At 53.1% G+C, this 15485-nt stretch overlaps 1 protein-coding gene across 1 annotated transcript in view; it reads left to right on the top strand.

The window, feature by feature from the left end:
* LOC133362609 (activin receptor type-2B-like) overlaps positions 1-14967 on the top strand; it is a gene marked incomplete at its 3' end in the record, with an annotated part of 30282 nt that extends 15315 nt beyond the window's left edge. The window contains exons 11-14 of the mRNA XM_061581532.1: positions 2804-2923; positions 12023-12077; positions 12855-12963; positions 14835-14967. Coding sequence (XP_061437516.1) covers positions 2804-2923; positions 12023-12077; positions 12855-12963; positions 14835-14967 — 417 coding nt within the window. The remainder of the gene's footprint in view (positions 1-2803; positions 2924-12022; positions 12078-12854; positions 12964-14834) is intronic.
* Positions 14968-15485: the final 518 nt, after the last annotated feature.

Raw genomic sequence — 15485 nt, 5'->3', positions numbered from 1 at the left:
AGTCACTCAGTCACTCACACAATCAGTCACTCACTCACTCAGTCACTCACTCACTCAGTCACTCACACACTCAGTCACACACTCACTCACTCAGTCACTCACTCACTCAGTCACTCACTCAATCAGTCACTCACTCAGTCACTCACTCAGTCACTCACTCAGTCACTCAGTCAATCAGTCACTCAGTCACTCACTCAGTCACTCACTCAGTCACTCATTCAGTCACTCACACACTCACACACTCAGTCACTCACTCAGTCACTCACTCAGTCACTCAGTCACTCACTCAGTCACTCACTCAGTCACTCATTCAGTCACCCACACACTCACTCATTCACTCAGTCACTCACTCAGTCACTCACTCAGTTACTCACACAATCAGTCACTCACTCACTCACTCAGTCACTCACACAATTAGTCACTCACTCAGTCATTCACTCAGTCACTCACTCAGTCACTCACTCAGTCACTCAGTCAATCACTCACTCACTCAGTCACTCACTCACTCACTAACTCGCTCACTCTCACAGACTCACTCAGTCACTCACTCAGTCACTCACTCAGTCACTCATGCACTCACTCACTCAGTCAGTCACTCTCTCTCACTCACTCTCTCTTTCTCACTCACTAACTCGCTCACTCTCTCATGCTCGCTCACTCACTCAGTGACTCACTCATTCAGTGACTCACTCACTCACTAACTCTCTCACTCACTAACTCTCTCACTCACTAACTCGCTCACTCACTCAGCCACTCTCTCTCTCGCTCACTCACTCAGTTAGTCACTAACTCTCTCACTAACTCGCCCTCTCACACACTCACCCACTCACTCACTAACTCTCTCTCTCTAACTCTCTCACTCACTCTCCCACTCTCTCTTTCTCACTCACTCGCTCGCTCACTCACTAACTCGCTCACTCGCTCGCTCGCTCACTTGCTCACTCAGTCAGTTACTCACTCAGTCACTCCTTCATTCACCCACCCTCTCACTCAGTCACTTACTCAGTAACTCACTCATTAACTCACTCATTAACTCGCTCACTCCCTCACCCACTCACTCACTGACTCACTGTCTCACTCACTCACTGACTCACTCACTGACTCACTCACTGGCTCACTCACTCACCCACTGACTCACTTACTCTCCCACTCACCCACTTACTCATTCAGTCACTCACTCACTTTCTCGCTCACTCGCTCACTCACTCAGTCAGTAACACACACACTCACTCCCTCACTCACAAACTCTCTCACTCACTCACTCTCTCTTTCTCACTCGCTCGCTCACTACTCACTCGCTCACTCACTCACTCGCTCACTCACTCGCTCACTCACTCAGTCAGTAACACACACACTCACTCCCTCACTCACAAACTCGCTCACTCACTCAGTCTCTCTTTCTCACTCGCTCGCTCACTCACTCACTTACTCACTCACTAGCACTCTCACTCAGTCACTCGCTCGCTCACTCACTCACTCGCTCACTCACTCACTCATTAACTCGCTCGCTCACTCGCTCACTCACTCACCCACTCATTAACTCGCTCGCTCACTCGCTCACTCACTCAGTCAGTCACTAACTCTCTCACTAACTCGCCCTCTCACACACTCACCCACTCACTAACTCTCTCTCTCACTCACTCTCCCACTCTCTCTTTCTCACTCACTCGCTCGCTCACTCACTAACTCGCTCACTCGCTCACTCACTCACTCACTCCTAGCACTCTCACTCAGTCACTCGCTCGCTCACTCACTCACTAACTTACTCGCTCACTCAGTCAGTTACTCACTCAGTCACTCCCTCACTCATCCACACACTCACTCAGTCACTTACTCGCTCACTCACTCACGAACTCGCTCACTCGCTCACTCACTCAGTCAGTCAGTCACTCACTAACTCGCTCACTCGCTCACTCACTCACTCAGTCAGTCAGTCACTCACTAACTTGCTCACTCACTCTCATAGACTCACTAACTCACTCTTTCCCTCACTCACTCGCTCGCTCACTCACTGGCTCACTCACTCACTCACTGGCTCATTCACTCACTGGCTCACTCACTCACCCACTCACTCACTCACTCTCTCACCCACTTACTCGCTCACTCACTCACTGGCTCATTCACTCACTGGCTCACTCACTCACCCACTCAATCACTCACTCTCTCACCCACTAACTCACTCGCTCACTCACTCGCTCGCTCGCTCACTCACTCTCTCACTCACTGGCTCACTCACTCGCTCGCTCACTCACTGGCTCACTCACTCACTGGCTCACTCACTCCCTCACTCACCTACTCACTCACTCTCTCACCCACTCACTCACTCACTAACTCACCCTCTCCCTCACTCGCTCGCTCACTCACTGGCTAACTCACTCACTCACCCAATCACTCACTTACCCTCTCACCCACTCACTCACTCACTCTCTCACCCACTCGCTCACTCACTCACTGGCTCACTCACTCTTTCCCTCCCCTCCTCCCTCCCTCCTCTGTCATCCCTCCTGGTCAATGTTACTAGGGCGCAGATGTTGACTACCTCACCTGGTCTACAGGAGGACGTGGGTTCCATCCCGACCCTGACGATGTCTGCCGCTGTATTTGAAGTTGCGTTTTAACCTCGGCTGATGGTCACTCATCCAGCAGCGGATTGACCTCGTGGTGGCTTGGTGTTGGTGGTGGTGGCGGTGTCTTGGTGGTGGCGGTGGTGATGGCTTGGTGGTGGTGGCTTGGTGTTGGTGGTGGTGGTGGTGTCTTGGTGGTGGTGGCGGTGGTGGTGACGATGTTGGTGCGTGACTCCCAGGGACTGTCCCAGCTGTGTGTCACCATGGAGGAGTGCTGGGACCAGGATGCGGAGGCTCGCCTCTCGGCGCACTGTGTGGAGGAGCGTCTGGCGCAGCTGCGGACCGACCCGGGGCTGCCTGCTGGCAGCGGTGGTGGTGGTGGTGGCAGCGGTGGCACCACAGCCGCCCCTCCACCCACCACCACCACCGTCACCGCCCCTCCACCCACCACCGTCACCGCCCCTCCACCCACCACCACCGCTATCGTCACCGCCCCTCCACCCACCACCACCACCACTATGGTCACCGCCCCTCCACCCACCACCACCACCACCGTCACCGCCCCTCCACCCACCGCCAACGTCACCGCCCCTCCACCCACCGCCACCACAGCCATCATCACCGCCCCTCCACCCACCGCTATCATCACCGCCCCTCCACCCACCACCACCACCGCTATTGTCACCGCCCCTCCAACCACCACCACCACCGCTATCATCACCGCCCCTCCACCCACCACCACAATCGTCACCGCCCCTCCACCCACCACCACCACCGCTATCATCACCACCCCTCCACCTACCACCACCACTGCTATGGTCACCGCCTCTCCACCCACCACCACCACTATCATCACCACCTCTCCCCCCACCACCACCACTACCAGGCCCCTCCGCTCCGACCCCATCGTCCGTCTCTCCAACGCGACACCCCCGTCACTCATCGTCACCCCCATCGAGGAGTCAAGCCTCTAGGCCGGGGTGGGCGCGGTGGGTAGGGGTGGGGGCTCCGGGGGGGTGGGGGCGCTGGGGGGGGGGCAGCACGCAAGGCCCCCCACGGCGTGAACGTGGCACGGCCTGACTGCAGAGGCTTTTTCACTGGGCCTGCTTAAACAGGCTTCACTAGGCCTGACTGGACAGGCTTTACTAGGCCTGACTGAACAGCCTCCACTAGGCCTCACTGGTCAATCCACAGCTGGATGAGTGACCATCAACATTTCCTATACTGTTGAAGTCCTATCGTGTTTGTGTCTTATGTTGTTTTTGTCTTAACGTTCTGACACCGTGCCCCCTACTGGACATCTGTGACACACCAAGAGCTTTACAGCTCTTCTGATTCCTCCGGTGTTAATAAAGACTCTGACATCACTCTCAAATGTTTGTCGTTTGTAAAGCTTCCGCCCCATTACGCTCCCAATGACTACGACGCATTAGCAAATCGTAGCCCGTTTAGGATCAGTAAGATCACACCCGCAACAGGAGTTGTGTATGGGTTAGTGTAAAGGGTAGTGCATAGTAGTGTAGTGCAGTGGTGTCACTAGGGGGGTGCGGACCGCACAGGGTGACACCATCAGAGGAGGTGACACCAAAATGACCGTCTGTACAATTTGTGTGCAGTGTTTCAGTATAAATTTATTATTTTAAGAAAAAATATATTCCTGTAGTTCTAACAACAAACAACTTTGTTGTTGTCATAACTAAGCGCAGTTTGCATGTGTAGTGGGTTGTATGGAAGTCGGAGACGAATCTTGGAGGCGACACTTTTATACAGGTAGGAACAACAGGTTCCACACTGCCCACCAGGGATTATCTGTCTGTCGTGCACACTACAAACGCCAACACGACTACGGTATCCAACACGGATCGCTCGAATGCGCTGTCCAACCAAGTTCCTACCTGCCCACTCCGAAGGAACGTGCTTCAACATAAACACCCGGCAGTACAGTCCGAGTCTCGCACAGGGCAACTGTTGCACACTCGAAATTAAGGATGTTGGGCAGGTGCTCCAAATCGAGAGCAATCTGTAAAATGCAACAGCACGTGTGTCACACACAGCAATTCTTCTGAGTCGCCATTAACCACGTGGATGGTGTACACCATCCATCTCGTAAACCCACTTCTCCTACTCATAAACAAGCGTTGTCTTTGACGATAACATTTGCACTTCACTATTCGAATATTACTTTAATCCTGAGCTGTATGTCTATCTATACCATCCACTTATATCGGTATTTTACACCCATTATCTGTACTGTATGTGTACAGTATATGTACTGTATTTGTCACCATTGTACAACTTACTACTTTACATGTGTTCTATTCTCAATAGCATTGCAAGTGGTCATACTCTGGGTGCATGGACATGGTTATAGAACAAACAGTATTAGGGTTAGAGAATTAAGAATTGCAAGTATTAACTACAGTACGTCATCCTTTACAATGCACAGTGCAAAAACTCCTCCAATTGAATATATCACAAACTAACAATTCAAAGTCAAGCTTGGAGTCTAAAACAAGTCTAGAACAAGTCTAGAACAGTTCTATAACGATCAAAAACAACCTTTGGGTCCTTTACCTGTAGAATGCAACAGTACGTGTGTCACACACAGCAATCTTCACCGAGTCGCCATTAGCCACGTGACTGGTGTACACGTGCGGTTGATCACTAACCCCGCCAGCCCCCCCCACAGGCCCAACTCAGTCATCACATGCTGGTGTACACACGTGCATTGATGTACTGCGCAGCACATGAGGACTTATTAAAAGAGTGGTCCATTCCTAATGTATACTCTTTGGCTTTTTCGGGAAAGTCACGTAGGTAAAACAAAAACTTTATATCGAAGTAATAATAGAAATAAAATCAATCACGACGTTTCGGAGGCAACACAAGCTTCCGTCTTCAGGTGTGATTTATTATTTTACTTCTATTATTACTTCAACAATTGTTTTGTTTTACCTACGTGACTTTACCGATAAAGCCTAAGCGTATCAATCCTTGCAGTCACGAAAGCTTCAAATCTAGAATTCATTCCTAATGTGCCACACAACGGCCCTTCTCTATCGCCACCGCCTGGGGAGGTGCTGCCTCCGGCTACGGGTGCCCGAGAGGAGGCTGCTCTGACCCGACCCAGCCAAGGTTGGGGGTTCCGACCACCGGCCCGCTCGGACCCGGCCCTTACAAGGAACTCACGACCTCCTGTATACCAGGGTCTCACCGCTTGCCCACAGAGTCCCGGCCCTGGCAAGGGCAGCGTGGCTAGGGGTCCCAGGGTTTCTGGCTGGCCGGTCTTCTGGCTTCTTCCTGGACTGGCCCCGGACCCTTCCCGGGGTCCGGCTTGTATACCCAGCACCGGTGCGTCAGCCCCTGGCCCCGCCCACCTTCCAGAGAGTTCCAGAGGGGGCTCCGGGGGATCCCAGGACAGCCTGCAGCCCCCTCCTGCCTTGGGGCTGGGGAATGTGGCGACTGCCCCAGTTGGACCCTGACTGCCCCTGCAGCAGAGGTCGCAAACAGGTTTTGGTTCCTTACCCGTACCCGACCACACCAGGGTCGCAAACGGGTACCCGTACCCGTACCCGGCCGTACCCGTACCCTACCCGTATCCGGCCGGGTACGGGTAGGGTACGGGTATCGGGTACCTGATTGTGACCTCTGGGATGAAGCCATGTTGCAGGCACGGGAGGGTTGATTCTAGGAACTTGAATTGTGAGAAGAGACAAGACGTTGGGAAATGAGTGACAAACGGTTACTCACCAGTGACTCACGGTCTACCCGTACCCGTACCCGGCCGCACCAGGGTCGCAAACGGGTACCCGTACCCGTACCCGGCTGTACCCGTACCCGGCTGTACCCGTACCCTACGGGTACCTGATTGCAACCTCTGGGATGAAGCCATGTTACAGGCGCGGGTGGGTTGATTCTAGGAACTTGAATTGTGAGAAGAGACAAGACGTTGGGAAATGAGTGACAAACGGTGACTCACCAGTGACTCACGGCCTACCCGTACCCGGCCGCACCAGGGTCGCAAACGGGTACCCGTACCCGTACCCGGCCGGGTAGCCGGGTATCGGGTAGGGTACGGGTATCGGGTACCCGGTTGCGACCTCTGCCCTGCAGTTAAGTATACGCAGCCCATTGACATCGCTACACACGTGTTGAGGAGTGGAATGCTGACGTCAGGTCACGCTCGCCTCGGGGGAATGCCGTCAGGGTAAAGTGACGTCATGCCCCCCGGGGTATTTGAGGGGAGACCCGTGACGTGGACGGGCTCTTCGATGTGGGTCAGAGGAGTGAGCGTTAAGGGAGTAGGGGGCTCCGGGATAGAGAGTAGAGAGTCAGGCTAAAGGGGGCTGCTTTACCCGGCTGGCCGAGTTGGCTGAACCCTCGGCCAGTGCTGTGGGAAGAGCCTGATAGCCTGGTAGGGTGTAGGGAACTCCCAGTACCCTTCCCCTGGGGAGGTTAGTTAATTACACTGTGTTAACCCCTTCCCCTGAGGAGATTAGTTACTAACTCTGTGTTAATCCCTTCCCCTGGGGAGATTAGTTAATTACACTGTGTTAACCCCTTCCCCTGGGGAGATTAGTTACTAACTCTGTGTTAACCCCTTCCCCTGGGGAGATTAGTTACTAACTCTGTGTTAACCCCTTCCCCTGGGGAGATTAGTTAATAACTCTGTGTTAACCCCTTCCCCTGGGGAGATTAGTTAATAACTCTGTGTTAACCCCTTCCCCTGGGGAGATTAGTTAATAACTCTGTGTTAACCCCTTCCCCTGGGGAGATTAGTTAATAACTCTGTGTTAACCCCTTCCCCTGGGGAGATTAGTTAATAATTCTGTGTTAACCCCTTCCCCTGGGGAGATTAGTTAATAACTCTGTGTTACCCCCTTCCCCCGAGTTAGGCGTAAGCCCTTAATAAACAGTCCCTACACGACCGGCTTCAGCGTCCTTTTCTACCACACAGCACATGTACAATACACCCACAAGGCTAAAACTCTATGCTAATTCACTTTTTAAATCCTTTATATTAAGTTTGCTTGCTTGCTTGCGTGCTTGCGTGCTTGCTTGCTTGCTTACGACCGTGCAAATCTTTCGGTCGTTTTTTAACCCACTTCCCGTGATCTAATCGAGCTGACATTTTGCACACAGACTCGTTGTGCGAGACAATTAATGTTCGTGAACATTAATTTTACACTGTTTAGGGAAAACAAATTAAATATTTAATTACCAATTGCTTAATACTGGCAGACAATCATCTGACCCATAGGTGGCAGCCATCTCAAGCCAGAGGACGAGAGGACTCTAGCAGCCACGCATATAAAGGATTTATAGTGAAAAACTTTGTTTTTACGGCTTATACTTGTTAACCCTAATGCGCTCCGTTCAGAGCTGTCATTATTACCCAATAACAGTGACGCTTCGAGTCACGTGGTTTCGTCTGCACGTGCTATACCAGCACGTGCTGTTGTGTTCGTCGCTGCTGGTGTTTTTATAGTTGCTGATTTTATACAATTTTCTGGTGTTTTAGCTACAATGTTGTGGCATTTCGTTTTTGTGAACCTATGTCAATAACTTTTTTGAGAATAAAGTAGTAATTGAAGGATATGTGTAGTGTATAGTGTCGTGTATACTACACACTACTTGATATGTACACTACACTATACACTATAGTGTATAGTGCAGTGTATAGTGTCGTGTATACTATACACTACTTGATATGTACACTACACTATACACTCTAGTGTATAGTGTAGTGTATAGTGTCGTGTACACTATACACTACTTGATATGTACACTACACATATACACTGTAGTGTATATGTGTAGTGTATAGTGTCGTGTATACTACACACTACTTGATATGTACACTACACTATACACTATAGTGTATAGTGTAGTGTATAGTGTCGTGTATACTATACACTACTTGATATGTACACTACACACTATACACTCTAGTGTACACACACTATACACTCTAGTGTATAGTGTAGTGTATAGTGTCGTGTATACTATACACTATACAGTGTATAGTATGCACTACACTATACACTGTAGTGTATAGTGTAATGTATAGTGTCGTGTATACTATACACTACACTATACACTGTAGTGTATACACTGTAGTGTATAGTGTCACTATACACTACACTGTAGTGTATAGTGTAGTGTATACTACACACGACACTATACACTACTTGATATGTACACTACACTATACACTCATAGAAATACACTATACACTCCCACAAAAACTCTAAATATACAGCAGCAGATATTGTCAAGGTCGGCATGGAACCCACGACCTCCCGTATACCAGGCGAGATAACACTGGTTAACACACTTTGTCTGGCATAAGGTATTGCAACGGTTGTAAGGTCATTTTGGGGTGCTGATTCCAAATCTGGCATCAGTTTTTGTCTATCACATGAGGTATTTGAGATATCAAATATTGCATTTCCAATAAAAACTGCGGAAGAAAAATATTAAATAAACGTAGATGTCTACATAAAATGATATTATAAACACACTATCCTAAAAATACAGCACCATATTTTAACACTAAAGAAGTCACTAACTCGCAACAACTTGCAATCATAAGTGACAGAGTTAATTTCGGGTAAAATCAATGAAAATGGGGTATGCCGATAACATAAAAATGTGATAGAGCAAATCTGAGATCAGATTTGGAATCAGCACCCTGAAATTAGTCTACAACAGCTGCAAAAGTCCAGGCCAGAATTTTTTGTTGTTGACCAGTGTAATTAATCTCCAAGTCACCGTGATGATGATGATGATGAGAGAGAGAAATTAATGATTCCAAATGTACAGCAGGCATCCTCAGGGTCTGGAATGAGCACACGACCTCCCGTATACCAGGAGGCGAGATAGTTAATCTGCAAGTCACCGTAATGATGATGATGATGAGGCAGAATCTCAGGCGATGATGTCACAGCTCCTCTGGTGACCCCCTGATCGATCATCTCAGATGAAATGAGTGTCATGCAACGCCACTCCCCCTCCCCCCGCCTTGTTCGCAGCTGTTGAAGCTTCACGGGTCAGCACCACACCTGGCTGAAGCAATCAAGTTAATTGAGGTTAAGGGTCAGGAGTGGGAGCTAAAGCAATTGACCACTCAGTAAATGCAGGTGATGGGATGGGGGTTGGGCACATCTTGCACAACACGTGGCTGGGCCAACTCAATTAAGACCCAATACCAGCTTGCTTCAAATGCTGATGTCATATCCCTGCACCACCACAATCACCGCCATCATCACCATCAGCACGTGTGGAGAGGCAGACGAGGGGTGGCGGTGGTGCAGAGAGGAGCTTCCTGGAAAGACGGGAGGTGTGGAGGAGGAAGGTGAAGTGAGGAGGAGGAAAGTGAAGTGTGGAGGAGGAAGGTCAAGTGTGGAGGAGGAGGAAGGTGAGAAGGAGGAAGAGGAGGAGGAAGAGGAGGAGAAGGAGGAGGAGAAGGAGGAGGAGAGAGGAGGAGGAGAGAAGGAGGAGGAGAGAGGAGGAGGAGGAGCAGCATGGGCGAACTGCATCTTGCTGCGGCCTCACGCAGGGAACTTTGTCCGCTACCTCCTCCTGCTGCTGCTGCCGCTATGCGGGGTTCGTACTGCACCAGCCTCCTGCTCCTGCTGCTGCTACACCAGGAGACAGTCACGTCTCTTAGTCGCTGTGGCGTTGAAAGGTGGAGAGATTTTTTGCTCTCCTTACAATGTGTCACCCTCCCTCCCCTCTCCCCTTTCTCTCTCCCCTCATCCCCTCCCTCCCCCTCACCCCGTTCCTCTCCTACTCTCCCTCTCCCCTCCTCCGTTCCCCCCTCCCTGTTCGCATCCCTCCCTCCCTCCCCTCCCCCACCCTAATCTCCCTCCTTCCCTTCCCCACCCTAATCTCCCTCCTTCCCTTCCCTCCCTCCCCCCTCCCTTCCCTCCCCCTCCTCCCCTCCCCCCTCCCCTCCTCCCCTCCCTCCCTTCCCTCCCCCCTCCCCTCTCCCCCATCAGTGCCACGCCTCGGGCGACTTCTCCTTGCAGTTGACGTCTCTCCAGGCCCTGCCCAGCAGCAGCACCATCAGCGGCAGCAGCAGCAGCGGCGGCGCTCTCCGTGGTGCCTCCTCCTCCTCCTCGTTCTTGGTGCTCCGCGTCTGCCTCGGGGAGCCGGCGCCGGGCCGCCCGTGCCCCTTGGGCTCGGCCACCACTCGCGGCGGCGTCCCCGCTGCCGCCGGGCTCCTCGTCACCAGCAGCAGCACCAGCAGCACCAGCAGCAGCAGCACCAGCAGCACCAGCAGCACCAACAGTAGCGGTAGCAGCAGTACCAGCAGCAGCAGCACCCTCGTGGTGGTGCTGGTGGTGGTGCCCTTCGACTTCGCGTGGCCCGTGAGACGCTCGCCGCGGCGGCGGTGGGGGTGGTGGTGTTGGGGGTTGTGGTTGTGGGGGTGGTGGGGGTGGTGGGGGTTGTGGTTGTGGGGGTGGTGGAGGTGGTGGGGTTGTGGGGTGGTGGGGGTGGTGGGGGTTGTGGTGGGGGTGGTGGGGGTGTTGGGGGTTGTGGTTGTGGGGGTGGTGGGGGTGGTGGGGGTTGTGGTTGTGGGGGTGGTGGGGGTGGTGGGGGTTGTGGGGTGGTGGGGGGTGGTGGGGGTTGTGGTGGGGGTGGTGGGGGTTGTGGTGAGGGTTGTGGTTCTGGGGGTGGTGGGGGTTGTGGTTGTGGGGGTGGTGGGGGTTGTGCTGGGGGTTGTAGTTGTGGGGGTGGTGGTGGTGGTGGGGGTTGTGGTGGTGGGGGTGGTGGGGGTTGTGGTGGGGGTGGTGGTGTTGGGGGTGGTGGGGGTTGTGGTTGTGGGGGTGGTGGGGGTTGTGGGGGTGGTGGGGGTTGTGGTGAGGGTTGTGGTTGTGGGGGTGGTGGGGGTGGTGGGGGTGGTGGGGGGGGTTGTGGTTGTGGGGGTGGTGGGGGTTGTGGTGGGGGTTGTGGTTGTGGGGGTGGTGGTGGGTGGTGGGGGTGGTGGGGTGGTGGGGGTTGTGGTGGGTGGTGGGGGTGGTGGTGGTGGTGGGGGTTGTGGTGGGTGGTGGGGGTGGTGGTGGTGGTGGGGGTTGTGGTGGTGGGGGTGGTGGGGGTGGTGGGGGTGGTGGTTGTGGTGGGGGGTAGTGGTGGTGGTGGGGGTTGTGGTGGGGGTTGTGGTGGTGGGGGTGGTGGGGGGGTGGTGGTTGTGGTGGGGGTTGTGGTTGTGGTGGGGGTTGTGGTTGTCATCTGCTGTTGTGAGCTATCACCTGTGGAGGGTAACCTCCTTTGTTTACCAATTCAGCTTTCTCCAAGTAAGAGAGGCAGAGGGGGGGGAGGAGGGAGAGAGGGGAGGGAGTGCTGTGACCTCGCCGTGACTCGTCTTGACCTCGTCTTGACCTCGCCGTGACCTCGCCGTGACCTCGTCTGTGTTGTGGCTTCGAGTGGCTCATTGATGGTGACCTTTGCAGCTGTGGTGCTCGCTGGCTGTGGATGTGTGGTACCAGCACAACGGCACCACGCCAGGTACGTGCGGTGGGTGTGTGTGTACGTGTGTGTGTGTACGTGTGTGTGTGTGTACGTGTGTGTGTGTGTACGTGTGTGTGTGTGTACGTGTGTGTAGGTGTGTGTAGGTGTATGTGTGTGTGAACGTGTGTGTGTACGTGTGTATAGGTGTGTACGTGTGTGTACGTGTGTACGTGTCTGTGTGTGAACGTGTGTGTGTACGTGTGTGTGTGAACGTGTGTGTGTGTGTACGTGTGTGTAGGTGTGTACGCGTGTGTGTGCGTGTGTGTGTACGTGTGTGTAGGTGTGTACGTGTGTGTGTACGTGTGTGTGTGTGTACGCGTGTGTGTGCGTGTGTGTGAACGTGTGTGTGTGTACGTGTGTGTAGGTGTGTACGTGTGTGTGTGTTTACGTGTGTGTGCGTGTGTGTACGCGTGTGTGTGTGTGTGTACGCGTGTGTGTGTACGTGCATATTGCTCGTGTATGGTGAGCGGGGTTGCAGTGGTCAGCGCACCGCGCTAATTAAATTTAGTAGCCAATATTTAAATATATATTTTTCATAAATATTGCTTAAATATTTATGAAGATGTTTCTTGAAATCTCTATATAACACTATATATCGTTCATAATTTTTTTAGCTGTGCAATTTAAATAGTTAATAATACAGACTTTTTTTTTTACTTTAAATATTCATGTAAACATTGAAAGAAATATTTCAATGACATTTGTCAACATTTTGGTTCCGCTATTTATTTCAATCTTCGCGCGACATCTTCCTCCTCCACCCGCACACACGAGGCGGAGGAGGAGATCTCCGGCTGGTGACGCGAGCCGTCCACAGGATCAGCGAGCGCCCCGGCGGGCCGTGGCGCTCGCTGCGCCACGTGTCCCCAAGCGCGAGCGTGGGGTACCGTGTCCGCGTGCGTTGCCACCCGAATACTACGGCGGGGACTGCAAGCGCTGGTGCCGTCGCGCGGACGACCACTTTGGCCACTAGCGAGTGCGACGCTGGCGGACTAGCAAGAGTGCATGCCGGGCTGGGCGGGAGAATATTGTGACAGAGGTGCGGTGGTGGCGGTGGCGGCGGTGGTGGCGGCGGTTGGTGGCGGTGGTGGCGATGGCGGCGGTGGTGGTGGCGTTAGGCCATGATGAAGCACGAACCAATCTTGGCAAAAATAAACTCCCGAAAACCCCTCGCTGCTGCTGATTTCGTCACGGAGCATAAACCTCATCGCCACCACGCCAACTCCGCTCATTCTCGCAGCAGCAGCGGCAGCAGCGGCAGTGCGCGGAACTTTCCGACGCGCTTCTGCGGCCTTCTGGAACGTTCTCTCTCTTCCGATATATTGGGAAGCCGCTGGGATTGACGACCTCATTTCTTTAGAACCTGATTCTCTCTCGGCTTGACGCGTAGGCAGGCTTTCGCGAACGATGATTGATCGTGACGAAGGTTTGTTGGGATTAGATCGCGTAAGTATAGACGTTGTGTCGTAACCCTCCACCGCCCGACACAGCCAATCGGTAAGGGGATCTGTGACGTAAACAAAATGAATAATTGTTACTATTAGAATGTAAAGTAGTTTATAGTGTGTTGTAGTGTATAGTGTAGTGTATAGTGTAGTGTATAGTGTAGTGTAGTGTATAGTAGTGTAGTGTATAGTGTAGTGTGTGGTGTATAGTAGTGTATAGTAGTGTATATTGTAGTGTACAGTAGTGTATAGTGTAGTGTATAGTGTAGTGTATAGTGTAGTGTATAGTGCAGTGTATAGTGTTGTGTATAGTGTAGTGTCCAGTAATGTATAGTGTAGTGTACAGTAGTGTATAGTGTAGTATATAGTGTAGTGTATAGTGTAGTGATGTAGTGTATAGTGTAGTGTAGTAGTGTAGTGTATAGTGTAGTGTATAGTGTAGTGTATAGTAGTAGTGTACAGTGTAGTGTATAGTAGTGTGTAGTGTAGTAGTGTAGTATAGTGTAGCGTATAGTGTAGTGTATAGTAGTGAACAGTAGTGTATAGCCGTGACGCTTCGCCGGCGATTGCAATCGACCAGCATAATCGTCGCCGTGTGGCGATTTGCCAGAATGTCTCTGTCGCTTCCTGTCTCAGCAATCTGCAGGCCGGGCTGCGATTCGCTGCATGGCTACTGCAACGTCCCCGGGCAGTGCACGTGAGTAACACTTTGACGCAAACAACCACTCGGTCCATTACCAGCGAGGCCTTTGACGACCTGCCGCTGTCGTCGTCGTGTGTCGAGTAGTGTAGTGTATAGTGTAGTGTATAGTGTAGTGTATAGTGTAGTGTAGTAGTGTATAGAGTATAGTGTAGTGTAGTAGTGTAGTGTGTAGTGTATAGTGGTAATGTATAGTGTAGTGTAGTGTAGTATGTGTATGTAGTGTATAGTGTAGTGTATAGTGTAGTAGTGTGTAGTGTAGTAGTGTGTAGTGTAGTAGTGTGTAGTGTAGTAGTGTGTAGTGTATAGTGTAGTAGTGTATAGTGTGTAGTGTAGTGTATAGTGTAGTAGTGTGTAGTGTAGTGTGTAGTGTAATGTGAGACCCACGGTTGTGCCGGCCACGCGACGGAGTTTGCACCGTGTCTGTACGAGGCGTCCGCTTGTGCACGTGTCTGCGTGTCTGCGTGTCTACGTGTCTGCGTGTCTGCGTGTCTGCGTGTCTACGTGTCTGCGTGTGTGCGTGTCTGCGTGTCTGCGTGTCTACGTGTGAGCGTGTCTGTGTGTCTGTGTGTCTGCGTGTCTGCGTGTCTACGTGTGCGCATGCCGCAGGTGCCGCTACGGGTGGCAGGGCTCGCTTTGCCAGCGCTGCATGCCCTACCCCGGCTGCGCCCACGGCACCTGCAGCAGTCACCCTGGCGCTGCAGCTGCCAGCCTGGCTGGGGAGGCCTCCTCTGTGACAAAGGTGCCACTACCCCCCCACTACACTCACCCCCCCTCCCTCCTACACTCACCCCCCCCTGCACCCCCCCCCCTCCATTCACCCCCCCTCCACTCACCCCCCCCTCCACTCACCCCCCCTCCACTCACCCCCCTCCACTCACCCCCCCCTCCACTCACCCCCCCTCCACTCACCCCCCCCTCCACTCACCCCCCCCTCCACTCACCCCCCTCCACTCACCCCCCCTCCACTCACCCCCCCCCTCCTCACCCCCCTCCACTCACCCCCCTCCTCCACTCACCCCCCCCTCCTCACCCCCTCCTCACCCCTGCTCCTCACCCCCCCCTCCACTCACCCCCCTCCACTCACCCCCCCTCCACTCACCCCCCTCCACTCACCCCTCCACTCACCACCCCCCCCCCCCCCTCCACTCACCCCCCCCTCCACTCACCCCCCTCCTCCACTCACCCCCCTCCTCCACTCACCCCCCCTCCTCCACTCACCCCCCCTCCTCACCCCCTGCTCCTCACCCCCCCCTCCTC

This window comes from Lethenteron reissneri, unplaced genomic scaffold, assembly GCF_015708825.2.
Source record: "Lethenteron reissneri isolate LAM-NWPU_2019-01 unplaced genomic scaffold, ASM1570882v1 scaffold_1546, whole genome shotgun sequence".
In the NCBI taxonomy this organism is placed as follows: domain Eukaryota; kingdom Metazoa; phylum Chordata; class Hyperoartia; order Petromyzontiformes; family Petromyzontidae; genus Lethenteron; species Lethenteron reissneri.
The sequence above is the reverse complement of the archived record's forward strand: the minus strand, read 5'-3'. Positions and strand labels throughout refer to the sequence as shown.